The sequence below is a fragment of the Octodon degus genome, unplaced genomic scaffold (assembly GCF_000260255.1).
Source record: "Octodon degus isolate 3935 unplaced genomic scaffold, OctDeg1.0 scaffold00128, whole genome shotgun sequence".
In the NCBI taxonomy this organism is placed as follows: Eukaryota; Metazoa; Chordata; class Mammalia; order Rodentia; family Octodontidae; genus Octodon; species Octodon degus.
This window is the reverse complement of record NW_004524704.1, coordinates 4867334-4894645: the sequence shown is the minus strand read 5'-3', so window position 1 is coordinate 4894645 and position 27312 is coordinate 4867334. Positions and strand designations below refer to the sequence as shown.

At 40.4% G+C, this 27312-nt stretch overlaps 1 protein-coding gene across 9 annotated transcripts in view; it reads right to left on the bottom strand.

Annotated features, from left to right (window-relative positions):
• Positions 1-824: 824 nt before the first annotated feature.
• The window catches only part of Tp63 (tumor protein p63), a 213317-nt gene continuing 186829 nt past the window's right edge, over positions 825-27312 (bottom strand). For 5 of the 9 annotated variants that reach the window (XM_004640898.3, XM_023700910.1, XM_023700911.1 and 2 more), the window contains 6 exons: positions 26139-26221; positions 23582-23718; positions 10523-10680; positions 8238-8382; positions 6873-6966; positions 825-3817 (listed from right to left, as the gene is read on the bottom strand). In XM_004640898.3, coding sequence (XP_004640955.1) covers positions 3521-3817; positions 6873-6966; positions 8238-8382; positions 10523-10680; positions 23582-23718; positions 26139-26221 — 914 coding nt within the window. In that variant the 3' untranslated portion in view covers positions 825-3520. Of the gene's footprint in view, positions 3818-6872; positions 6967-8237; positions 8383-10522; positions 10681-17191; positions 17632-23581; positions 23719-26138; positions 26222-27312 lie in introns of those variants that run through there. The other 4 variants (XM_004640902.3, XM_004640901.2, XM_004640904.2 and 1 more) reach the window with 1 other exon arrangement.

Genomic DNA, 27312 nt, shown 5'->3' with positions numbered 1-27312 from the left:
GATTCAGTTCTCATTCAACTTGATTTGTGACCAGAACTATAGAAAGAATCAAGTTCTTCATCTTAGGCACTACTATGTATCCGTGTGTGTGTGTGTGTGTGTGTGTGTGTGTGTGTGTGTGCACGTGCATTTATATGTATTAAAAATGTCATATATAAATATTATATGTATATTTCTCTGAAGTTTTCTATTAGTCTAAGGTGTTATATTGTTTCCTGCCATCTGATCTGATCTTATGAAAGAACAAATGTTATTCCTTTAAGAAAATCACTGGATTATTTTGACAGGGCTGGTAGTCTACTGACTGCACATATGTATGTAATTAAAAAGTTGGTAGTTTACTCACATACTACTTAATTTTGGATTTCAAGGGGAACATGTGCAGTCAGAGCTCTGCACCTGCAGTGAGTCCACATGCTAGCAGGAGAGATGCAGCCCAGTCCCACAGGGCAGGAAGCCACTGTTGAGCATGATGGAACTGTAATGAACATAGGAGTGATCCTGTTCTACAGTGAACTCTTCTCTCTCTCCCTCCCTCCCTCCCTCCCCCCTCTTTCTTTCCCTCTTTCCCTCCCTCAATCAAAATATTAAAACTACAAATGCCTCAGCTACTAAATGACCAAAATCCTCAGTCTATTTCATAGATTGAATAACATAAAAAAGAAAGAAGTAACTTGTGCTGCAAAGGGAATCGTCAATATTTGAAACTCAACGATGCTGATTTCAGTTTCCTGTTCTGTGTTGATAAAAATGAGTCCCGAAATTGGAATAATGGAAAACAGACATAAGAGACACACACATCAGCCCAATTCCTCAATGCATTTTTATTAATTTTAAAAATTTTATTGCATATCTTGGCAAATAAGTGGCTTATAGATTTGCCTCTGGCTCTCTAAAAGCCCATAACATAAAAATAACAAAAGACAAGCAACCAAAGCTTTAAAAAAAAGCATCACATCTATAAGAAACTTTTGAAAACATGAATACGCATATAAAACTTCTTTCATTTGCTTAATTTTTGTACAATTATAAAAATAATAAAAAAACCCACATCTCTTTAATAGTCAACATTGCTAAGTACTGTATCTTAGGGGAATACAAACAAAACAACAGGTAAGTGGATTTAATAAAGATAATTCTCTGGTCTATTTCTGTCCATGATATCCTCCAAACAACACCATATTGTTTTTCAGGCGACTCCACGGGAGCGCTAGAACTCTGTGGAGCTGTCCACCTCTAGGGTGCTTTCACACTTGTCCTGGCTACTCTTACATTCGAGGAGTGGAAGTTGCCACTGCATATGTGGGCTCCTATGGCTAAGAACAAATTCTTGAGACACTGGACAGGAAGTTTTGAGTTCCTGGTGTCACTTCAGTAGTGCTGCAACTGTTCCGAAGTCCTAGGTTTATCCAAACACTCAGGACCACAGGTAAAGCTGTTGGTCTCCCAGCCATGACCATGACACAGTATTTTTCTAGTGAATTTTCAAAGTTGCATGTTTGTTCCAGAAATTAACAGTGCTTACAATCATCGAAGCACAATAAACGTTGAAATCAAGGACTTGCTTTCTTTCTCACACACACGTACACACAAATAAACACATAAAAAAACGAGTGTCCCTTCCCCCATCTGACAATCATGGCTATGTGGCTTAGCTGACAATATAGTCTTCTTAAGTTGCAAGCCCATAAAAATAGAAAAACAATACAAATCAGCAACAAAAAAAAAACCTTTTTAGCTATGGTTCTGGAAAGCCTACTATCCCAAGAAGAGAAAAAAAAATATAATTTCACAGGCAGAATATATATACATTTTGTGATGAGCTTCCTAAATTTGATAGCCACATGAACCTTTTTTTACTACTAAAGTGGAAGTTTATGTGCAATGACAGGTCTTGATCTTGACTCACTTGAAAATTTTAAGCAACATTAGCGCATATTAAAATATTTGTTTTGTATTTTAAAAAAATATATATTTGTTACAAATCATGTTTACAAAACATCTAGAGGGGTATTGTCAATTTTATGTTTGCTGGAGGTTTTAAAACAATTCTCTGCAGAGGTGGTCTAGACAATACCTCTCATGAAGGATCATGAAATGTCGGGAAGTCTGCTCGCAGCTTGAAAAGAGACATATGGGAATTGAGGACCTCGGCATTACTTTCTGATGAACCGGAGTGCTTACTGATCAAAAATGAAGTAATTGCAAATGATGCCCAGGGAAATTTCAGCTCATAATTTTGTGTTTTTCTGTTCACTATGGTATTTTTAACCCCAAAGACAAAAAAGGAAAATCTTCCAAAGTTTTGTGAGGAGCTTTAAATGAAGCACCTCATATTATCATGCTTTAAAACATCTTTTCAGGAAATTCACTTCACAGTGTTTTGAGTTATCATAGTAGTTAGTAGACACTTAGTATTTGGAGTCGTGTCTATGTTTCTTGGGCTTTCTTTACCCAAAAACTAGGTAGTTGGCACCCATCCCAAATGAATGAATTGGAATTCTAGCAAGAGTAGTGAATATGGATTTGAGTTAAGCAAGCTAATAGACAAACTTGATACTAAGGCTTCTGTAAGGGCATCAAATGTTTTCCCTGTAACTACTAACGTGTCTTATATTAAATGCAAAGAAGTTATAGGTATGCCTAGATGTATCACATTAGAACTGGGTGCTGTGGATCTATTCAGAATTTTAGCCCTGACCCACATTCCTCATTCACAATCAAAGGCAAGAGAGGATGTGCTCTTTAGCATTTGAGAAAATGAATACAGACCATGTTCTTTTTGTGACAAACACAAAGTGAACCAACCTCACTGAAAGGGATGCTACTAATCAAATGAGCCAATGCAGAGAATCGTGTACCCATATACAGTCTCACCACATAATAAGAAATGGTAAATACAAATAGTTTTATCAAAAGTCATAATGTGGTATGTATCCAGGATGCAAAGAATTGAAAGATCACGTACACCACTGTCCCCCATCAAGCAGATCATAAAGCTCTAAATACCTACGTCATCATCCATGATACCCCTGAGGAAAGGGGCACAGTTCAGCTACCCAAAAGAAGTTAATTTTCAAAGTTGATAAGTGCAATGAGATTTTCATTCCTTTAAATTACATTTTAAACAGTATTTAATGCCCCCACCCAAAAATACATACTGTATATTTATATATTTATAATATATATAGTCTTAGACTATAAAGTTGAAAATGCTTTATAAAAGTCAATGAGAGATCTCTGTTGCTTAAGGATACACCCACTGCTTTATTCACTCACTTCTAGCTACCATGACAACTTAGTCTGCAAGCAATAGCTTTGAAGGCTTAAAGCCAGAATCAGAATCAGATGCCAGGTCAGACGGTAGGTAAGTAGTAGCCTCTCACTTCTCCTTCCCTTAAGATGCTGGACTGAGAAGAGGAAGGGAAAGAGCTAGGGAGAATGCTTTGAAAGTGGGCAGGCTCGCCTCCTAGGGGCTGGGCAGGTAGGCAAAAGATGGAGAGAACCAGCAGAGCAGGGTTCACTCTCCTTCTTCTTTGATGCGCTGCTGCTTATTGCGACGAGCATCCATGTCAAAATTGAAGTCATTCCACTCATCGCGGGGAGGGAAAGAGATGGTCTGGCGGAGGGTAAAGCGTACAGCGTCGATGACGCGCTCGCCACGGGTCTCGCTGGAGCCCACGCTAACTGTGGAGGCGCCGCTGGGGGTCCGCAGGAGATGGGAAGGGGAGGAGAAGTCGTGCAGCTGCCGGTGGTCCAGGATGCCCTTCCAGATAGCGTGGCGGAACTGCTCAGGAATCTTTAGACTTGCCAAATCCTGCGCCACAGGGAAGAGAAGCAGGGAGCGTCAGCACACAGAGATAAAGTGGGCCTCTGCCAGAACAGTTTATCACGCCTCAGGGTTCCAATTTAATTGATATCAACTTACTGATCCCTCACCTGGAAAATCAAATGTGCTTTTTGATAGTCTCCAGAGCTGTAGGAAACTAAACACAGAAGCACAAAAGTGAGGGGTCTGCTGTGGCTTGTGGATAATTATTCACTTATTTTTCTTCTGGGTTCTGTTTGCCCATTGACACAATAGACACTATGTTCATACGAGAGGGAAAAGTGTCCATGAAAAACATAAAGTACCTTCTGACTCTTAAATTTGCCTGGTTCAGTCAGCAGAAAAAAATGTATTAATAGACAGTCCCTAACACTAGGGTTGGGACATGTGGGAATCTTTCACTAATTGAAATTGTTTTTTATATGCCACACATTGAATGATTTGTTTTATAGTCATAATCACAATTAAACCTTAGATCAATGTTGTATATTTTCATGCCACTTAATAAATAGAAAAATTGAAGGTGAGAGAATTTTAAAAGACTGAATTTATACAACCAGGTGGCTACCTAGAGAGTTCAACGCTAGTTTGGAGTACATCATGAGACCCTGCTCCAAAAACAGTGGAGTTATACAAAGAATTTAATAAACTCTGGATCCAGGAGAGTCTCCAAACCTAAACTTGATCTACTAGCCAAAAGATGTCTTGCTGTCTACACAAAGGAAAGCATGATCATCCAGAACAGTGTGTCTATGTCCTACACATGGAGACAGAAAACATTTCAGTATTTCCAGGGTTAATATTCTATGGTGGAATTGCTTTTGTTTACCTGAGCTAGTTTATTTCAATGATAGCTGACATATTTCATGAAAGACAGGGTGGGTAGAAAGCACGCTGTGCTTGGAGCCAGTGGACCTTGGCAGAGGCTCTGATTCTGCTATAGAACTCTAGTAAGTCAACCTCACCTTCTTTGCATGTCAAATTGGTTAAAATTGCCTTTTTAGTTTCACATGTATTATGGAGTAAATGTGATTGTTAAAAAGCAAATGTGTTTTGTAGCATTAGTTCTAAAATATACACCACAAATGCAAGCCATTTATGTTACCATTCCATGAATGTCACAGCTCTTCTTCTTACAAAGGCCAATAATGGAGACCCACCCCAATTGAAGCTGTTTCTCTTCAAGGAAGGGATGTCGAATTACTTAGACTGGTGCCAATAGCAAGTGGAGGGACAGGTGCCCACTTCCAAAAATGAGTAGGAAAGAACTGATATGGTGATGAGAAGGCTGGGTGACCTTCCGACATTTTCCAGTTCAGAAGTTTGTAGTGTGGTATACTGTTCCCCCTCCCACAGATTTTCGGGCCATTAGAAGTATCCTACCCTCCTGTTATAGCAGAAAGACCACCTTAACAAAAGTCTTACTCTCACAGATAAGTGAGCAAATTCTGTGCTTCTTGCACTTTTAATCCTTTTGAAGCTCAAAGGTCTTTGTAAACTAAACTCTGCCAACTGAGACAAGAAGAGATGGATTCATGGAGAATATCTGCAAATCCTAAAAGCTGCGGGATTCTCCTGGAACACTCTCTGATAGGAGCACGTGCGTAAGCACTAGTTAATATGACTTCCAAAATACGAGGAAGGTATTGATTCCCTGTTCCTTTGGGTAGGACTTCTACAGGAGGCTCCCAAATTTAGGGCAGCTCTGTTCTCTCCAGTGAATGTAAGTGATTGTAACATTGTCTGAATCTTAGTGGGACACTCCAGCAAAGCCTTCTCTATGGCTTCGGTGTATAAGGCATTCTAGCCTGCGGCAGCACCCAGGGTGGCAAGGGATGGAGGGAAGAGAAGCAGAGTGTGTGGCTTCCACCACAGGGTGGGGGCAATCTTACACTCAGGGACATCTCTAGCATCGGTGCTCAAGGAGGGTACTACAGCAGCAGGAGCAAAGGCAAAGACTATCTTTCCCCAGCAGTCCAAAATGCCCCCCAGAAGCTAGAGGAGAAGAGAGTGAACCCCAAAGAAAGCAGTATCAAAAACAGCCTGGGAGAAAAATTATGTCTCTGGAATCCCGAGCACCTCTTTTGCAAGCAATAGATCAAGAAATGGGATAGGAAGCAGTGGGCTGATCCCTCACATTCAGCTTATTTGATAAAAACAAATCACAGCCAGTAGGAGAGAGGTGAAATCCAGATTGATAAATGAGGCCCAAAGAGATCAAGTGATAACCCCGAGGTGTGATTATTTCTAAACGACATAGAAGGGATTGGAACCCATGGCCAGTGATCATTTCTAGTGCTCAGGGATGAACGGACTTTATTCTGATAGAACTAAAAATGACTTTAAAAATATACTCTTCATGTAAAGGAAAGGCCAGATGCCCCTTAATGAGGTCCTAATTTATTGAGAGGCAGAAATGTCAACTGGGGTACAGCCTAAAAGCTTGCACACTGTCATCTCCTCCCTCTGGAAAATGAGTTGTGACAGTGCTAGCCTCCTTCCACTCTCCACATGTGGGATATCGGCAGGCAAAGGAGAACCCTCGAACAGTTCTCTGGATTCTTTGAAATGGCTCAGTTGTTTTAACGTAAATTATTTGATTTAATTTTGTTGTTGTTGTAGTTACAATATCTCGCTCTATTGCTCAGGCTGGTCTCAAACTGTTGAGCTAAAGTGATTCTCCTGCCTCAGTCTCCCGTGTGCTGGAATTAAAGGACGGTGCCATCCCACCTGATTTTAAGACTATATATACTTTTCTTGGTGGTGGGAATTATATCTCTTCTTCTGGACTTTACCTACAGTGTAGCTACAGCAAATACATGTTGACTGATCGGATAAAATAAGGGAGACTGAGCTTCTGATATTTATATGGGGTGAGGCCTGGGAATCTTCCCATCATGTTTATAGGTTCCATCAGATCTGAAGATTGGGGTCATGACAAAAACAAAATTTAAAGATTTTAGGGATTGAACTGCAAAGCATATATCATGATAGGGAGAAAATGAAAAATAAAACTCAAGAGAAAAGTCTAACAGTTACTTACATCCATGGAGTAATGCTCAATCTGATAGATGGTGGTCAGCCCCTGGGTCGTGAAATAGTCCAGACATGATGAACAGCCCAACCTCGCTAAGAAACTGCAGAGGGAGGAGGGAAGAGGAAGGAAGAAACAGAAAGTTCACCCCAACGGCATTGGCGAGATAAAGGAAAACCCAACATTGTGCCCTGGGTGCCCTACACAGCAGACTAGGAGTTGATAAAACATGCATGGGCCTTTGATTGGAGGATTAAGCACTCTCAGGTAACTTGACCTTGAGGGTTATGCAAAATCTGTAGACTTGAGGGATTCCTGCAGATCGCAGTTTGCCAAGGATGGTCCCTAATATTCTTGGGCTGTGTGTAAGTGCCTTAGGAGCCGTTGCAGGGGTGAAAGAAAGGATCAGGGGGTCAGAGTCCCAGTTGTCTCGTGTCCTAGCCCTTCAGTAGAGAAAGAACATCTCTGCTCATTGTTTTGCATTAGGGTGTTTCGGAGAATAATACATTTGATTAAAGATATCACAGGCCGCTACTCCTCAAACTCAATACTCCCTTTTGACTTATACAATTATCATTAGTGTGATGCTGGCCTGTAACTGATGGTGCGGCCTTTCTCACAAGGCCAATCCCTGGGTGCCATAAACTATCCATTTTGCCACCTCATGATTGACGCTGCCTGGGCAATAATGCAGGTCATTCGGGCAGCCAAATGGAAGAACAGTTCTGCAGGCAAAACCAAAACAGAAGGTGTTCAGATTTGTCGCTATAGGAAACAGATCTTTTGAGGTTCATGCATTTCTGTCTGCTGCTTGTCTGAAGTTCTTCATGGAGGGTACCCACACTTCCTATGCAGAGGAGAAGAGGCCACCAGCTTCTTGAAATTATCTTGTCTGTGCTAACACTGAAATTTTGTGTGAACATCCAACTCCAAGATATCAGTTCCATGGGGGCTGAGAGCTATAAGGCCTAGAGAGCAGGAAAGGGAGCGAGATAGCAAGTTTATTGCCCTTCGGGAAACCCAGCCCTGAGCACCAATCTGAGGGCCACTGTGGATGGTGTAAAAACTGCGAAGGTGGAAGAGGGAGGCAATGAAGGCATGGGAAACAGGCATGAAACCTGCATAGATATAACATGTAGATATAACATGTAGATATAACATGTAGCCATAGTTTCCTGTGTCAATCACAGTCATCCTCTTTGATTAAACTATGCCAACCACTGCATAGATCAGAGAGAACCAGTGAATGATCTCCAATCATTGGACAACTTTCTTTCCTTCAAGCTGTTGTGTCAACCTTGATGGGGGGGGTCCACCCCGCAACCCCCAGAGATGCTGAGGACAGGCCCCCAGGAGCATAGGCTCTAGACTCACCTGACAATGCTGCAATCTGTGGGGTACGGAGGTGGGGGGGTGCAGTGGGAGGTGGATGGCATGGAGAGTGGGGGAGGGAGGGCTTGGGTAGGGCTGAGTCCATTCATGTCTCCAGCCATTGGCATGTGGGTGCCCATCATAGGAACTGAACAAAAGCAGGAGGAACAGAGAGGGTTACTGCTGTGATCCGGTACCAGCATCCCAGTGGTCCATCCTTCCTGGTTAGTGTTAGAGGGGCCTAAACCACCAGCCTTGTTTCTTGGCCTCATCTCTTACTCTGTCCCTTCAAACACCATGCAATTAGTCAAATGGAAGGGATGCCAGACCCCAACCTAATTGCACATTTCTTGGCCTTTATTCTTCCAGGACAATCTCTTCCCATCCTTTTCACTCCTTCTATTTCTCTCATTGATCACTACTCTTTATGGTAATGGTCTTCCTTTGTGTTGGCTCTTGGGGGTGATATTTCTGTCTCCCTCACTATACAAATCTTCTGCTTAGCATTTAGTTCTTATACATGGTTTGATCTTCACAGACCTAGCACAGTACCTGGCAAGTCAGATGCTTGAAAACCAGGTTGAGTGAACACATAAACAAACTGGGAATAAGAGAGTGACCTTTGGAACAGGTATTTGGAAGTGGAGGGCTTGTTTTAATATTTCTAGGGAATGTTGGCTTAGTAAAGAAGGCTATCATGAAAAATTGTAGCTCTTTTCTTGTGGCCCGCATTAGCACTCTGTAGGAACGTCACTAATACTGGTATTTTATTAAACTGTGAATTAGCGATAATTACTATAGAGTAGAAAAGCTTAATATTAATAATATTCATGAAACAAGTTTTTCCTTCAGGTCAAGAAAAAAACCCCAAATTATCTATTTATAGAAAAACAAATGTGATTTGGTTTTGCGTTATGAACAGAAGGGTACCGCAGGGCAGAGCCTGCCACTAACCAAGCTACACCCCAGCCAGCCTCCCTTCTCATTTCCCTGAGGGACGTCAAAGGATAACTGTGAATTGTCAATAAAAGAAAATGGGAAAATTAGAAGTGGCATCAGTGTAAATGCAGCATCACTACTTTTCCTACCAATATGCTGTCATCCCAAGAAGCAAGTTGGGACACCCTAGTTGTCACAAGAAAAACAAAATAAAGAAGAAGAAATTGAATGATTGCTGTTTTTTTCCCTCTCAGTGTGCCAAAGCTCAGGGGTCAGGTTTTGACACCTAGGATGGACTTATCCCCAGGGGCAAGGTATTCTGCCTACTAAACACGTCACCCTCCACACATCCCTAAGCCACACTCCTCTAGGTCCCTGAAATTCGAATGTGCGCCATGCGATCACACAGGAGCAACCCTGTCCTAGCTTAAATTACTTCGGAAAACACAGATTTCTTCAATGTAATTCTTAAACCCCAGTTTGAATCCTTGAAATAACCAGGCAACTTGAAGGACAAAATTCATTTTATAGATGGAGGATCATAAGACACATACATTAGTGCTCAGTCTTTTGCATGCTTGAAAGTAGTACACAACTCTCTGCATTTACCACCCATTTTTCCTTTCAAGTGTGTACATACACTTTACTAGACCTAGTTCTAGCAAATTAATTATGAGATACCATAATTTTATTTGTAGCAAAGGCATGTGTCCATTATAATTCATTTGGAGGCAATTCTCACATTGCCTTTCATATTTACACTTAGTTAACAAGGGGGATTCACACATGTGAATAAGAAAAGTCAGTCTGTTTCATACTGCAGATTCGCTAACTCTGGTGGAATAGGATAGATGAGCTGAGAATGCTAAGACTGGCAGGATACAGCTGTCACGTGTTAGACCTGTAGCGTGGCCATTCTAATGGGTTGAAATGAAATGATTTGTCCACAACTCCACAGCTAGTTTTCTTCTAATAGAGACCAGATTAGAATCCATTTATTTACATTTTAAGTTTATCCACCATGTTACCTCCCACTTATCATCTACATTTTCAGTTGACTATCATAAGGGGAGGGGGAAGGGCCTTCATCCAGCTTGGCAGGAAATAGAGATACTTGTTCCTACTGAGCCAATAGCCTCCTCCATCTCTACTCGTAGGTTTTATAATAAAACACACATTCCAAGAGCAAGCAGTGCTCTCTGAGAAAGTGAACCTTTCCATTTTGGTCTGCTCTGCCTCACTGACCTTCTTCGGCTTAGGAAAAAGCCTTGCCCCATCCCCCAAGCAGTCTTCTCCTGCATAGCGCACAGCACCGCTCCTCTCAGCTCAGGGAAGGGAGAGGTGCTTACTGTTGGATCCCATGCCGTCTGGGATGGTGGTGGGGGTGAGCGCGTTGCGCTGCTGGGGGTTGATGAGTTGGCTCACTGAAGGCAGCTTGTTCATGCTGTTCATCTTGTTCAGAGGCGGGGAGCTGTTGCCGTATGAAGTCTGCGACTGCATTGAGGTCCTGGGAACACAAACCCGGGAGCTAAGGTCAGCGTGGGACGCTGAAGAGCAGGGAAGGGCCCGGCTAATGGTCTCAGAGGAAAGCGAGGCCTTGAACCATATGCTTGCCGTATGCTCCTCCCACACTAATCATAAATTGTAATTTGTGCTTCTAGATGAGAATATTTCCTTGCTAGGAAAGAATGAAAAAGCCATGTCCAGGTCATATCATTCCCGAATGTTTGGGGTGCAGTTTAATATCTTTCTTAAGCATCTCCTTTCTGAAAAGGAAAATAATTACATTCTCCTTTTTCGCCTGTTGTTTTCTCCATTCTCTCTCCCTCTCTCTCCCTCCCTCCACCCCTCCTTCCCACTCTGTCCCCCCACGCTTCCCTCTCTCTCCTCTCTCTCTTCCCCCCTCTCTTTTTCACTGTGCAAGAGACATGAACTGAGAAAAGACACAGATGCTGAGGAAAGGTGAGCAATTGTCACTGCAAATGCCGGTGGGGCATTCCACGTGTAGCCTTCTAGGCCATTTGGGATACAGAGAGGAACCATAAATTCAAATAAACAGGACCCTTGGTAGTACATCTGGCTGCCACGCAGAGGCCTTCAGTTGGAAACATGGTTTTTCATCTGGGATATTCATGGCTATGCAAGGACCTGTTGCCACACCCGCAGCCTCACTATAGGGGAGAACCCAGGCGCACAAGTAACTGTTCTGTTGACCTCCTTTCTACAAGTGTCCTGGGAGAAATGGAAAAATAAAAGAGAGAGAGAAAAAAAAAAGAACTAGCTATTTAGCATAACTTTCAACTTGGAAATTTATTAGAATTGGCTTGTCACCTTTTGCACTATCTTTCAGAACATTTCCCTAATTGTCTTATAAAACTTTTCTCTTTCATATACAGCTAGGGCAGTACACTAGAATGATAGGCAAATAATCACATTTAAGCTCTTTTCATGTAAGCATTAAAAGCTAGTGCTCTGTGTGCAACACATTTAACATTCTTGTTTTGTCTTCTCAAGAAACTATTGGTTTGTTATATACCTTTTGTGTTAAATGTTTGAGCTAGGAAGAATGAACGACATGATATCCTCTTTGAGATGCTCATAGAGGAGCAGCTACAAAGCATGGAGTAATCTGTCTTGCCCTGAAAGACTATGCTGAGAAGAGGAGAAGATGGGGAGTGATGTTATAACATTTTTGCTTTTTTTTTTTTTTTGTATTTTAGGGAAGGGTCTACAGGGTGTTCAGGGTCTCACTACTAGATCAGACTCATAGTGATTCACCTTTACAGCCTCCCAAGAGCTGGAATTATAGGCTCGCGCCACCATGCCCAGTCTCAATAGCCATCTCAACAAGCCCCGGGGGCTGGGCCAGCATAGCAGGCCCAGGGATCGAACCCCCGGCCCTTGCGCCTGCTTGCAGGCTCTTTAATCCACTGAGCTATTTGGCCGGCCCTTAAGTCATTTCTTTGACCATAGACTAAAGACTTGACTTGAGCACATTTCTGATCTGGTGTGGGAAAAACTCCCCTTGACCATGTCTCAAGCGAATGTTATTGTTCTGTTTCCAATTGCTTCCCTCCTGCTGCAGCCATATTCACATTGAAAGGTCAAATTAGTGTTTTTCTCTAGGTTTTGCCTTCACATATACGTGGTACAAATATTGGAGCAAATGAATCCACCTTGCACACAAACACAGAGCAATGCTTGAGAAAAAGATAATGGCTGTAGTAAGCACCTGAGTGTGGCCGGAGGTAGCCCTTAGACATACCGACCTGCATTCTGCATCATTTCTTGGAGTGAGAAAAGCCTCTACTCCTTATCACTGGAGAGCCACAGCCCTGGTAAATGATATGCTGCACATGCATCTCCATAAATTTCATGAGCATGTAAAATTCACCAATCCAGAGCTTTGTACAATCTTGATGCCTTTACAGTAAGAGACATTGATTTTTAGAGTGAATCCTTCTCCAGTACTCAAAGTATAGTATATAATAAATCCTTCCAACTGTACAATGCTCCAGGATACACAGCTCTTTTCCATCCTCTTGCCTATTTTGAGGGCCAATGACAATATTCCCGTGGACAACGTCATGGTATGACAGGAAATGAATAGGCAGAAATTATTACTACTATAGAGATGATTATGAGGGCCTAGGAAGAAAACAAAAACAAAAGAAACTGTCTCCAGGAACCTAATACAGGATATTTTTTGCTACTGTTACACTTATTTAAGAATGAGACATTAGTGGGCAACAGGTTAAAGAATCAGGAGATGGGTGGAGTTCTTAGCAATATACCGATGACCAAGAAAGGCAAGGACCAAGAATTATCGTAAATGGAGCCTCTCTAGCATCTGCTGAGTGCTTTCTTCCTCATTCTTGTGTGGGAACCTGGCATAGAAAGACAGCACATGGAGATCCATGTAGAAACATCTGTTAGGTCCTCAGGGCAGGAAAGTCTAGAATGGGGCAAGGAGCAGGTGCGTCAGTGACTGCTGTTTCTTAACTGTCTGTTCCATTACACAATAGTTTATATCCCAGAAGCGGGTTGTCCTCTCTAATCTAAACAAGGCTCAGCCTCTCTGCCTCATTTTCCCAAACCAGCTGATACAGCAAGAGCTCATGGAAATGGTTTGAACCTTTAATGACCAAGATGAAGAAAATAAAAATATATTTATAAGCTTTGCATTTTTCTTGGGCCCTCGGTTGCATTAAGCATCTTCCGCATCCTATGACAACTTCCCTTCCCCATGGTCATTATTCTTGACAGTTGTATTAGATCATCTATTTTTGTTTGTTCTAATGACTATTTTATTAGTTTATCTGTTCCATCCAGTACACCTAATTTGAGGAAGGCAGGTCTGAAATCCAAATGACCAGAAAAGCACATAGACTTCTGAGTCAATCAGAATATTCAGACCATCTCCTAGATCTGACACAAAAGCAAATTAAGTGGCTGGATATTACGCAAGTCTACCTTGTGTCCCATTTTCTTGATCTTTAAATCAGGTGTTATACTCACTTTGGACTAGTCGCTCTGAGGACTAGATGAGACCACTTCTCAGCCCCTTACATCTTGCAGTGATTTGTAGGTACTCAAGGAGCGGTATGTCCTTTTACTCTTCCCCTCCGAAATGCCTAAGACTGGAGTATTTGTTCAAGGCAATGGAAGGGACCAATTTAAATATTAACAGGAAGACACAGCCAGAGGCAGCGAGTCTTGTATCAGCAAATGCAGAAATCAGGGTGAGCAAATGATTAGTAGACCAGCTGGGAAAGTTCTGGGACTCCAAAGGCACTCCAGAAGTAGCTTTTAAAGCTGCGAAGGGTGAATGAGAGCAGCACTTTTGATCTCAAATCCACAGAATCCGAAATGTGTGGATTATGTTAATCACCTTTACTGGCTACACTCATGGCCTGCGCATGAATTCATGGCCTTGAACTCCCATATTTTTCTGCTACAAATATAAAGTCACTATATCTGAATAAATAATCTCTGACATTCCTGAGGAAGTTAAAGAGAAGGAAATAATGTTCAAGGGCATAGGCTTTGTTAGTTTGTTTTTGTTGATTTAAGACAGAGTCTCCAATGTAGTTTAGGCTGGAATTGAACTCCCCGTGTAGGCCAGGATGGCCTTGAATTCCCAGTGGTCCAACTATGGAGGTCTTTCCATACTGGAACACAGGCAATCATTATTACCAACCTGGGTGGGTTCTGCTTTTCTTTTCTTTTCTCATCCTCCTCCCCAACCTTCCCCCATCCAAAAGCCAAAATATTAAAAAACATGAAAACATAGTTCTTCTGAGTGCAAACAACAAAGTTTGTGTCTGAGCTTGTTTTCTCTGGAGTTCAGCTGAGCTTTTCTAGGTACTCAATGTCACAAAATATAGAAGGGAATGTCTCAAGTAGCTCTATATGGTTGTGAAAATAAGCCCTCATGGAACCACGTTCCAGTTCTTCCCTCTAACAATGTGAGATTCTGTGGATACGCTAAAACTAAAACAGAACTTCACAGCTGGAATTGGCTTTCAAGGATACAAAATAGGAAATGAGATTTACTGATCCCAACTCTTGTGACTACTTATGTGGTAAGTGTCAAAATTCTTGATGTAACTTTTCTCCTCTTTTTGTCTTAAAGGGACCTTCAAATCCTTCTTTGCTAATTAAAAATAGACACATTAGTAGAACTTAGTGTACTTCACTCCAAGTATTTTAACTCCAGGTGGGAAAAGCATGCTAAGAAAATAGCAGAACACCCCTGGTATGGTAAATGTTAAAACACAAAAAGGTGGTGGTGATTAGGAGCTGGTAAGGCATGGGACATCAGAGAAGAAATTTTAGGGGCTGGGGATATAGCTCAGTGGCATAAGCACCTGCCTAGCAAGCGCAAGGTCCTGAGTGTGGTCCCTGGTACCACCGCAAAAACAAACAAAACAACAAAAAAGAAAAGAAATTTTATCTTTCCTAAATTCTTCCCTAGGCAGACCTACCTGTAACCTTTCTTTCTGAGCAATCTTGCTTCCAAAACAATGAGGGAAAAATTGATATGTGTGATGTACACGCAGCACCTCCCCATGAAAATGTGATCATTATGAACTGGAAATGCAGACTAACAGAAAATAAAAATTGAAAATAAACATGAATTCATTATATATGGGCTTCATATGTTTAAAAAAAAAGCCAGCATGGATTCCCTAGTAGATCAATTGAATTTTCAAATATGTCTCAGCATTTGCACATAAACCTTTCACAAAAACACAGTGAAAGAAAAAAAGTCTGAAAAAAAACAAATCGTATAAGCTGAAACCCATTCACTAAACCTTTAAATGATTTGTGAGTCAATGTTTGGATCAACTGAAATCACAATTTAGTTACTCAATTTAGTTTAGGCATTTGATTTTACTAATATACTCTTTGTCAACATTTAGACTGAGTAATTATTTTTAAAATGGATTTTTCCTCATGTACTTATCTAAACTACCAGATTAGTTTCATTTAGAACAACTTTTTGGAGCTTTAAGAGTGCAGAACAAATCATGAGTCTTTTTAAAAAGGTTCCATTATAGATTTCTGACCAAATTTTGCTAATACCTATGTCGTACAATCCATTTTTTTTTACAAAATATAAATTTTGTAAATTAAACTTGTGTAAATTAAAATTAATAATAATTGACATTTTAATTGATTAATTTTAATCAGTTTTGGCACTTTAAGATATAACCCGGGCATGTTGAGAGATTTTAATAAATGCTATCATAGTCTTGCTGTCCCGGGAAGAAATTACTCTTGGGGTTAAAATATTTTTCAATTTAGTTTAGCCATTTTAGTTAACATTTCCAATTGATGATCGCAATATAGAGTATTTTAAATAAACACCAAATACTGAGGGAAAAAATAAAAACAGGACCGAAGGAATGGTTATATTCCTCTTCTTAGACCTACATGTGATGCTTCTAACCCTTATGTTAGCCTATTTTAATATTTATGAGGAAAAAAGCAAGAGAGGCAGAAACAAAAACTGCAAGATAAACCAAGATGCAAAAGTTTATTGAAAATTAAAGTCACACATCCACAAAGCAACAGCCTCAATAACAAGAAATCGTTGCTGGATGACACAGAACAAAGAGCTGGTTACCTGCTGTGGACGGGTGGGGGTGGGATTGAACTCTCTATTTTAACTTTGAAATGTATTTTTAGGATGGAACAAAAAGCAAATTGTCTCATCTCTTTGAACCAGGAAGAAAGGCATTCACTTTCTCTACCCATAATTTCTATTCTAGGAGAAGTGATTTTTAACAGACATGTTAAAGATACTTAAAATCTTCAGTCTTCTGGATCAATGCTGTGGAACAGCATTGATAGTATGGCTGGTTTTATGGTAGGAAGGATTGAGGGCCAGGAGCTCTAATTAAATAAATTAATTGCAGATTTGGTGAGGAGATTTTTGAACTGTATTGTGGGCGGTGAATAAGGACAACATGATCAGGGTGGTTCTACCTTCCAATCAAAATGAAAAAGTTAGTTTCCCTGACTGCTGGTCTACATAACAGTTTTAGGGGTGGGCCTCCCGGGTTCCATATGCAAAAACTGTCATATCAGATGCTGATTTAAGGTGCAAAGATAGCATCTGAACAACATTACTAAACTTCCTACATATATATGGGGAGCAAAGACAGGTTACTCATGGTGCAAGTTCTCAAAGAGAAGAAAAGAACATCCCACCCCAGTACTGGCTGCTTAGGACTATTACCTCTCTCTGCCGGGAGGTGCGTCTGACACCTGAGTCTGTTGCCATATGCAATCTTACTGCATGGCCAGCATTCGAAGGGCCTGATCTGTCACTTGCCAACAAGTTACTTAAGCACAGACCAGAATAATTTTCTTTCTTTCTTTTTTTAAAGACATCTTAAGTTTGAGACCTGCTCAAAAGCTTCATTATGAGTTTTAGAAACACAAAGGAAGGTAACAGAAAAGGATACCGATACACATCTTAATGGCCCGCTCCCTCCCTCCCTCCCCGGAACAGCAGGGAAGCACACAGACACATACAGTGGCTCTTCTCCCATACCCCACCCATAGTGGAGCTGAGGGTACACAGTCTGCAGAAATCATCCTTTCTTGCAATGTTTTGAGTCCCTTCAGAAAAGATTCCCACTAGTGGCTGTGTGCCTTTGCGAAGTTGGGTCTCTGGGTCAAATTGTCTTCAAGTTCTACTTTTAAGGGCTGGATACAAATACACACACACACACACACACACACACACGCACGCACACACACACACACACACACACACGAACACACATGGAAACACAACAAACGCACACATTTAAAATACAGAGACAGGTCCTATGGGTACACGGATCGGTTTGGGGGGTTGGAATGTCTAAAGAAGACGTCAGATTGTTTCGGAGCTTCTCTCCGGGGCTCCACAAGCTCATTCCTGAAGCAGGCTGAAAGGAGACTGCAGAGAGGAACCAGAGAAAAGAAAAGATGAAGTCTTAAGACCACATGTATCCAAAACAAATGAATACAGAAACACACTCCTGCTACCTTCATGATCATAGCATAGGTGAAATACAAGGCCTGAGAAGCCATTTCTGTTCCTTCTCTTTTCTCTTCCTTTAAACAATTTAGAGATTTCTTCTTCTCAAGAGTTTTATGAAGAGGAAATGAGGTGAAAACCAAGTGCTTATTTGAAAGCATATTTTTGCAAAATATTTTTCCAGATCCCTTGTGAGAGCAGGTTGGGGTCCAGGCATGCACAGTTTTAACAAGGTCCACAGGTGATTGATTTGTGGATGATGGAGCCAGGGTAGGTCAAGATGTATAGTATAGTACTTGGCATGAGTTTTACTGGACTCAATTAATTGAAAAAAAGAATCCAATTTTAATCTTTTGCAGAATGTCATCTGCCCAATTATTAGACCTCATTACTGCTCTTGTCTAGCTGAACTATGAAGTATGAGGAAATACGATCTTATCAGGTTGGGGGCTGTGTCATCATGCATTTGTAAAGACCCATTAATGAGCATTTTGTATGTGCCCAGATGGAGATGCATAAATACCTTAATCCTTTCAGTCACAAACTTGGCCTAGAAATGCGTATATCAAACTCATGAAAGCAACTTTTGCATAATTAAGAAATCAGTTATGCTACTAAGATGCCAGGAACAAACCCTTTTATTTTGCTGAAGGTTATGCAACCTCATGAAATGGTTGGGAACTGTTTCCCAGACTGGTGTTTTGAGTATTTGTTTCCTTTCAAAGATACACATCCAGTTTTCCTGGGTTAGTACTAGGATTTGATAAACCAGCAAAAATTTCTATCATCTTCAAAAAATTTTCCAGAACACAAATTAGTAAAGAAGCAACTTAATGTCAACTAAAAAATAGAGCTCTGATTCCATTTTTGGACAGTAAATTCTGCCGCTACTCCTGTAGCAAAGACTAGCAGGCCAGCCCATGTGGAGATCAAGCTAGCCTGGAAGGTACTGTGAAAGTACACGGATTGCAGGCATGCACACTTCAAGGGTTAGAAAAGACACTCTTTCCGCAGTGTGATTCACAAATTTAGAGAAATGTTTTGGCCTCAGTTTAGTTCATCTGCAAATCTTTTATGTCAATTCAGAGCTAATAAAGTTCACACCTGAAAGTGTCTTGAAATTGTTGAAAAGTTAAAAGGTAACACTGTAAACTAGAAAAAAAAATTACACATTTTCATGACAAGTATCAGACTGAGCAATATGAAATTACCAGTACTTATTTTCTTAACCTGTAAAACTAGTGATTTCAAACATTTATTTCAGAAATACAGAGGGCATCTATCTACTCATAAATACAACATTAATATTGTCTATTTTTTTTGGATAGTTTGTGCTGTCTCTTATATTAGTCATCTTGAAAATGTTTCTTGTTTCTCTCTGAGATACAGGAAGCTGAGGGCAAAAATAGCTTGATTCTAGAAGACAGCCATAGCCACATGACCTTAAGACTTTAAGTTGAAACAATAAAAATGAATAGTGACCAAAACTTGGGGATGGATGCTTGCTTTTCTTTTAGAATTACACCTTAACTCGTGAAGTAGACCAAATCACTGCCGAAAGTTCTTTGTTTGAAACTTGAGTCTCTCCTTCACTTTATTTTGAACCAGCTAAGAAATCAAAGGTATAGTTCATCGGGTCTCAGTTTCCCCAAGTATGGGATAAGGAGCTGGATCTACAGTCTTAAAAATCCTGCTCTGTCACAGTATTTCCTTATTTGTACTTACTTGTATTACTTATGTGCCGTGTGTACTATTGTACTTACTTTTCCTATTTCTAAGCCACAAATGTGAAAGAAAAGGTCACTGGCAGAGTATCTTGGGATGTCACAGGTAGTAAAACTGTAACTGGAGTTCCAACCTTAGAAACTCAAAAAAACTTTTCCAGAGGAACCGAAGAGTTAGATTAAGCAAGAGAGTAACAAAGTCATGTTGGCCTGAGCAGGGAATAGAAGCCAACTGTGAGGCTAAGCTGCAGAACAAGAGAAAGAAATAGTCTGAGGCTGCTGCATCTTTGGTCAAGTACCTCTGCACCACTGTCTTGAGCATTATTACCCTCGGGAAATACAAAGGCAGAGTGTAGTGTAAACTTCGGGTGCAATTTGTCCTTCATTGGATTCCGGCTTCCATAAAGGTAGCTGCCTGTATTTATACTAATGTGGATATGTTAGCTAAAATCAAATTTCTTCCTGAGGAGTATAAAGAGTACTTGTATCTATAATAATTTGATTCACAGCAACTCAATAAAAAAAAATCCACCCTCGGTACAGCCTGTGATCATGAAGGTAATCATGAAGCAATTTTTATAAAAAGAAAATCATGCACAAATGGAAAGCAAGCAGAGAGAAAACACACAGTAGGAAACTGATAGAAGTAATTAAACTAAAAATATTTTATGGTCACATTCTATAAAGTATATTCCCTTCCCACCAATTTTCTCTGTACTATACAGAAAATGCAAAATTGATTCCTTACCAGCATAAAATTGGTACTATGTTTTAGGAAGGAAATCACAGGCTATTATAGGCATTTTTCCAAGCTGATGTATTCTTTTCAAATGATTGCCAGGAAATTAGATTTCCATTTTTCTTTGTCTAATCACTCATGCTCTTTCTTAGGAATTTGCATGAAAATAAAGGCTGAGAAGAACTTAGCTAAAGAACAGGCAACTGGGGAATTCGTATAGATGCATATCAATCACTGGAGACTCAAATATATATAACGTTATGAAGGTGTAATTAGACCTAATGTCTATATTTTGCAAAGATTTAATTTTGCAGTCTGTTACATTTCCATACACCAATTATCACAGCTGTGAGATGACAAATCAAAAATGTGTGTGTGATACTTTAAAATGAAGACTCCAAGAAACTATGCAGGTACTAATTCCTATCCATAGTTATACATGGAAAAAAAAAATATAAATCTGCACCTAAAATCTGTTGGACTATTTTTTATTAACATAATTTTAAGACATGCTTTCTTCTCTGATGGGATAGACTGTTTTATAAAATATGAATAATAAAAAATTCTCTTGAGAGCAGTGCAAACCAATCAGAAGACAAATTCATCATAGGAGCAGAAGGCTCTGTCTTCTCATAGGGCACATAAACTAACTTGAGTAGAATATGCCCCTAAGTAGCCAAGGATGATGGCACGTGCCTATAATGCCAGTACTGGGGAAACTGAGGCAGGAAGACTGCCAGGAGTTCAAGGCCTGGGCTACACAGTGATTTCAGGATTAGCCTGAATACATAATGAGAGCCTGTCTCAAAAAAATCCAACAAAAAAAAAAAGCAAAAAGCAAACTGAAATGAGCAAACGAAAGAAGAATATGCCCCTGATTAATGTCAGTCCTCTTGGATGATATATTTTCTGAAACAGAAACTGGACCAGGAGCAATGGCGAATCTCTCAGTGATCTCTGTGCCCATTCCGCACCTCAGAACCCACTTACTTAGCACAAAGTCACAGGTCTACACTGAAACTTGAATGCTAAGGTTTTGTTTAGAAAAAGCAACTCACATATGAACAGCTGTCTCAAAAAAGAAAATGATATATATGCCATAGGCTTGCCCCTACTGTACTATGTTGGGCCTTCTTTTGTATAATCTATAGATGCTATTTTGAATTGTCTTATTAAATTATGTAATACTGAGAAGAAATTCCAGAGCGTCTTTAAAGTTTAAATTAACTATATTTTATATCTGAATAGCTATGCCTCACTTTCTAAGACACAACAGATCTCTATGGAAGCCTGCGGTTGACTTTGTTAGTCAATATTAATATTAAATATTACTTTCAAAGCTCAAAATGTTTTGCTACCTCTCTGCCTTAGAACACCCAAAGTAACTTCCACATAGGCTTTGAAGCAAAAGCTGGGTCTCAAGACAAAAAGAAAGTGCAGCCACTTGTTTATGCATAAGATCAATCAGCAAACTGCAGGGCCACAGTCAGGCCTGCCCACTCAGTAAAGACCTAAAAGTATTTTATAAGGTATCAGAAGGAGAATAATTTGTGGCCTGAGAAAAGGCAAAACTAAATCACCGAGTCCACAAATAAGGTTTCCCTGGAACCATCATTTGACTCACTAATGCAACACCGTGGCCGATTTGCTGCTCTGGCTACAGAACTGAGCAGTGGCAAGAGACCACTTGGAACCAAAAGCCCAAAATGTTTCCAACCAATATTTTACAGAAAAACTGTTTCAGGTCCTTGTGCTAGATGGTCAGACTCTTTCTTGATAAGTGAAAAAAAAAAAAAAAACAGAAAAACTTATCACAGAACAACTCGTGCAGCATGCTGCGTGACTGGGTAATTCTCCTGGAGTCATGTTGGCTAGGTTAATCTTTTTCAGCGTGAACTGAGAGCAATTTTGGAGTATTTCATAATTCCATGACATGCATGCTTGGGGAAGGCACTTAGCCCTTCTGAGTCCATAATGATAGTTCAGGTCTGTGTTTCTTTGATCCCTCTTACGTGACTTTATAAGAACTGAATTGATTTTGCACTGGAATATATTAGAGTATATTTCCATGTGATATCTAAAAGAATCCACATGATAGGTCGTAGGCATTCTGTCTGCAACCCAGAGCTCTAATTCTCTTTTACGACAACCTCTCTCCCCAAAGAAGCCTCTCATTAAACCTTCTCATCAGTCTTTCACACAAAATCGTACAAATACAAGTTGCCAAAGCAAATAATGAGAAGCCTTCCAGCCAGAAAAGATCTTAAAGGCTCAAGCTGCTTCAGGTCCTTTGGAGACAGAGCAGGCTTGTTTCATATTCTTTAGCCCCTCACCCTACACCACAGGCAATCAGTGTCTCCAAGAATACAGTCCAGCCTCCTTAGTCCACACTTAGGTTGATTTAAACACGGATCAGGGGCCTGGTTCACATACTTTCCATAACTATCTCGCTATAGTGGATGATTCCGTAGGAGAAAAGAACCATTATTTATCGCTTGCATTTCTATTACAAAAAATCATCTTAGCCATAGGCAAGATACTTTTTGGTTTCCTTTCTTTTTTCCCTGAAAAGCTGAATGTCTGAATTTCTCAAATGGACCTAAGATGTGTATATTTTACATTTATCTGGATATTGACAATGCTCCCGATATACTATCTTAACTGAAGTATCAGATGATTATTCTTAACTAGCAGAAGATTAGTATACACAGAGTGCTGGTTGGCCAACCTACCATCCTTTCATAACAGTTACTCTATTCTTGTTAGTCATAAAACAATTAACATCATCAAAGATGCAAGAGGCAAAGTAAAATTTAACTTATAAATGGTTGTATGTTTATATGCTAATATGGTTGCAAAATATCTTGTTTATGTGTAAAAATGTATCACTGGAAGACAGTCTGGAGCAAGGCTGCTAAAACATGGCAAAACATTGCAGCTTTGTTCTTCTGTATGCATTGTCCTAAGAAACATGCATTAGGTCTCAGAATCCTTCCCCACAAAGTACTCCAACAAGTCGCCGTGTAGTCAAATCTCTGGTACTCCTGGCCTACAGCAGCATCCCCCAAAATGGATTATGGGAATCTCCAAAGGGGCACCAGCCAATCCATTTGGATGAGAGAAGGCTTTTATGGTTCTAAACACACACATTGTTACCAGAACTGGGTTAGGAACTGTTAGTATGACTTCGGATTCCATTCTAGAACATTGGTAAACTCCTCAAAAAGAAGACACGGGATGTACAAATGGTTTAATCTGGAAAATAAGTCCCGCACCAGTTTATCTGAACTTATGGTGGTCAGCTGTCACACAGTGTCATCTTCTACATTCTCCATCAGTCATTCTTTTTTTGGATGCAAAAAAGTCACCCCAGTTCATGCATAAAGGGGCACATCAACACACTCACTGTTTCTGAAGCAAGTGCTGGTGCTGCTGCTGCTGCTGCTGTCTGTAGGTTTCAATCGTGTGCTGCGGAAGGTACTGCATGAGCTCTAGGGACTCTTTGATCTTTAACAGCATTTCGTAAGTCTCACGACCCCTCACCTAGGCAAGAGGAGACACAGGAACAAATGAAGACCCGCTGAGCAGAATGACTAGAAAAAAGTGCAGGCAATCCTCGTTACCCACGGAGCTCTTCTAACTGGCCTGCTTGCTAACCTTGACTTGTAACACGGAAATTAATATGCTCCTAGCACCTTTGGTCATTCACAGATATTCACAGTGGGAAAATTTCTGAGTCACCTGGGCACTTATTTCTCCAGGTAGAGTGGGATTATGTTGCCCATATCCCTTTGGGAACCTTTGAAGAACCTGTCTGGTTACAAAACAAGAGTTGACTGCAACAAGATCTGGAAGGACAAGTTTGTAGCAGGGATAAAATGTGCTTCTATTTTAGCAAATCTCTTAAAATCCTGAAGAGTCACAAGAGAGCTGGGGCCAGAAGGAGGCAAGCGAGGTACGCAGGGAACTGCATACTCCTGAGTTATTGTCCACTTAAATTTTGAACACCAAGCAGTTCTGCTTCACACATTCGCTTATTCTCCCTGAGCACAAGGGGCAGCATTTGCCAGAATAAGGATCGAACTGATTTTTTCCCTTCTCATCGTGGTGTTAACTCCAGCGCTGGGGTCCTTTCTCTGAGAAGCTTCTCCTGCCCCAGTTTTCCATTTCGATCTTCCTACTTGTACAGTGTCCATGCTGTTCTATGCCCACCCTCCTGAGATATTGTGTTATATTATAACTGCACATCTTAAGTCAAAGACAAGCTCTTTGAAGGAAAGAACTGTGTCCTGCAGAGTTGTAATTGCTCAGGATGCCGTGGACTTGCCACCAACAAATACCCACTAGACACATACGGAATTCATAGAGTCACTTTTCCCCTGAACACTTCAGTGGCTAATTTTTCACTAATCTTAAAATGTAAATTGTTACAGGGTATCTTTTGCCTTAGTAAAAACTGAAATTTCATTTAAAAATAGCTTTTCCGATGGTTTCTGTCCCATCAGCTGAGAACATAATTAAGTTGTGTGTGGTATTTACTATAGGAGGATAGAATTTCACTTAGGACTCGTAAATCAATTTCCATGTGTAAGCTGAGACAGAAGACACTGAGAACCTAAGCTGAATTGATTTCTGATTCATGAGGAGCTAGGTGATTTCCCAAGGCCCTGGGCAGGGCAGGCACACCCAAACTTGTTGAGTTGCTTTAAACCAGATCCAGGGCAGCAGCACACCGTCCATTCTCTTGGTCCTGCTTGCCTGTATCTTGTCAGTTGAGGTGGCATACAGAGCTGCACTGACCACCAAAGTTTGGTTGCGACTCTGGCTGCCCAAGATCTAGCGGAGGAAGAATTCAATGATCTGCAGGCATAACCTAAAGAAGTAACCTTGGTTTTGACTTTGGGAGGGATAATGTTCTGTGTAGAAGTAAACGATGTTCTTACACAATAACTAGGCCAAGCCTCCTGGCTGCGCGCACACAACTGAGAATTCTGCCTTACTCGGCTTTCAGTAGAGCACTCTCTAAAAGAAAATGAAAGTTCTAGACAAAGAGAAACGATTGCTGTTTGAGAAGATGGGAGTGGTTGTAATCCAGGTGTGATAACCGCCCGTGGAGTCTACTGTATCAAATTGACATACTGCTCCTCATAGAGATGTACACATTTATCTCAATAAAAATTGACAGTCAACATTCTAATGATTATAGTATCATCAATTTCGTGATATTTTTTCTAACAAAATTTTAGGACTAGATTGTTATGGCCATGCTGTGTGGGATAACCATCATTTATAAATAATGAAATGCAAATAATTTCAAATCAATACTTGATTTGTAAAAAATCAAGTTAGCAGGGGTCTTTAATCAGGTGGGGATGAAAATAGAGCTCACACTATTACTAGACTGTGAAAGTATAGAAGGAAAGGAAATTTCCTGATGCTTAAAAATATTATATAAACACATACACATATTATCTTTGCTTTGTTTCTGCTTCTCCCACTATTACAAACTAAATATTTAGGCCCCCCTAGATTTTACATATTGAAGACATAACCCCCGAAGTGATGACATAAGGAGGTGGAGCCTTTTCCAGGTTATTTGGGTCTTTCAGAATTTACAAGAAAAGCATTAGCACCCTGGTAAGGGAGATCCTAGAGGGCTCTCCAGCCGTCTTCCTAACATTAGAAGAAGCATGGAGAAGACAGAAATTTGGAACTCCAAATGAGGTCCTCGTCAGATGACCAGGCTGGCACATGACCTCAGACCCACAACCTCCATAACTGCAGAAATAACATTTCTGTTGCTCATAAGCCCCCTCACTTATGCTACTTTCTGGTTGCCTCTTCAAGCGCTGACTGGAAAGGCTCCTTTCCCGCCAACACAAGGAAGTAGAAAGTGATATTTAGTCAGACATCATTGAAAGCAGCTTAAAGTGACGTGATGGTGAACCCTGAGGGACACTCACTGGCAAATACAGCAGCTCGTCATCGGGGGACCTCCGTTTCTTGATGGATGTCATTTGGATGCCATGTGTATTCTGGCGGAAAGCTGGGGGAAAGAAACACAAGCTTCACTGCAGGAACATTTTGGCACCATGAATATATGTTAAATATTTTTTATTATTAAACATTAACCCTATTAATAACACATGCTGAACAGACAGCCATAATGACAGAAAAATCTGCACTACTAAGGAGTCTGTCTTAAACATCCATTAAGCTGGTGATAATTGCTTTTACAGCAAATGCATCCTCAGCCAAATAAGGTAGGGAAGAGGGAGGGAGGAACAAGTAAAGGAAGAAAAGTCAGGAAGTTAGGAAATAGCATTTAGGTTAAGTAAATAGGCAGGGAAGCCTGTACTGTCTTGAGTAGCTCTGAGAAGAGCTGATAAGAAAAGGAAGAGAGCCAGGAAGATAACTCAGTAGAATAAGCACTTGCCTGGCAAGCACAAGGTCCTGAGTTCAATCCCCAGTACAGAAAAAAAATAAAGGGAGAAAAATTGGTTTCATGTTGTATTTATTAATCATTCATCTCCCATAGATGAATACAAAGAAACTTCCTTTGGGTAATATAAAGGAATTAATGAGCACTAAATTCCTAAACTACACCTATCCAGAATCCAGGGTATAAAGATAATCTGTCTGCCAAATTTTAAGTAATCTGTTCTACCAGAAGTCATTAATTTGTAGGTATGTGGAGTGCTCAGGGAAAGGACAAGGGCTCTGCTGTCAGGAAGACACAAGAGTAACATTAGAATGCACATGTATGCATCCAATACATCATATGTCATATACATAATAAAATTTTAAGGACTCTTGAGAGATAGAAAGAGTCAATAGGAAAAGCTTGAATTACTGACAGTCAGTTGCCAGGCTCTCCTGTAAAGTACAGTGTAATCTGGATACCAATCAATGGTAATGATAACCTTTTTTTTTTCAATGAAATCACTCATTGTATGATGCTTTAAAGTAGTTGTGGTTATGATAACAGTATTGCCCAAGACACCTTCTTTTGTTTTGGTAATGGGAATTGAACTCAGTACCTTGCACTTGCCAGGCAGGTGCTTTGGCTGCTGAGCTATCTCCCTGGCCCAAGACACCTTCTTGAATCAAATTTTACCCACATTAGCAGCTCAGACA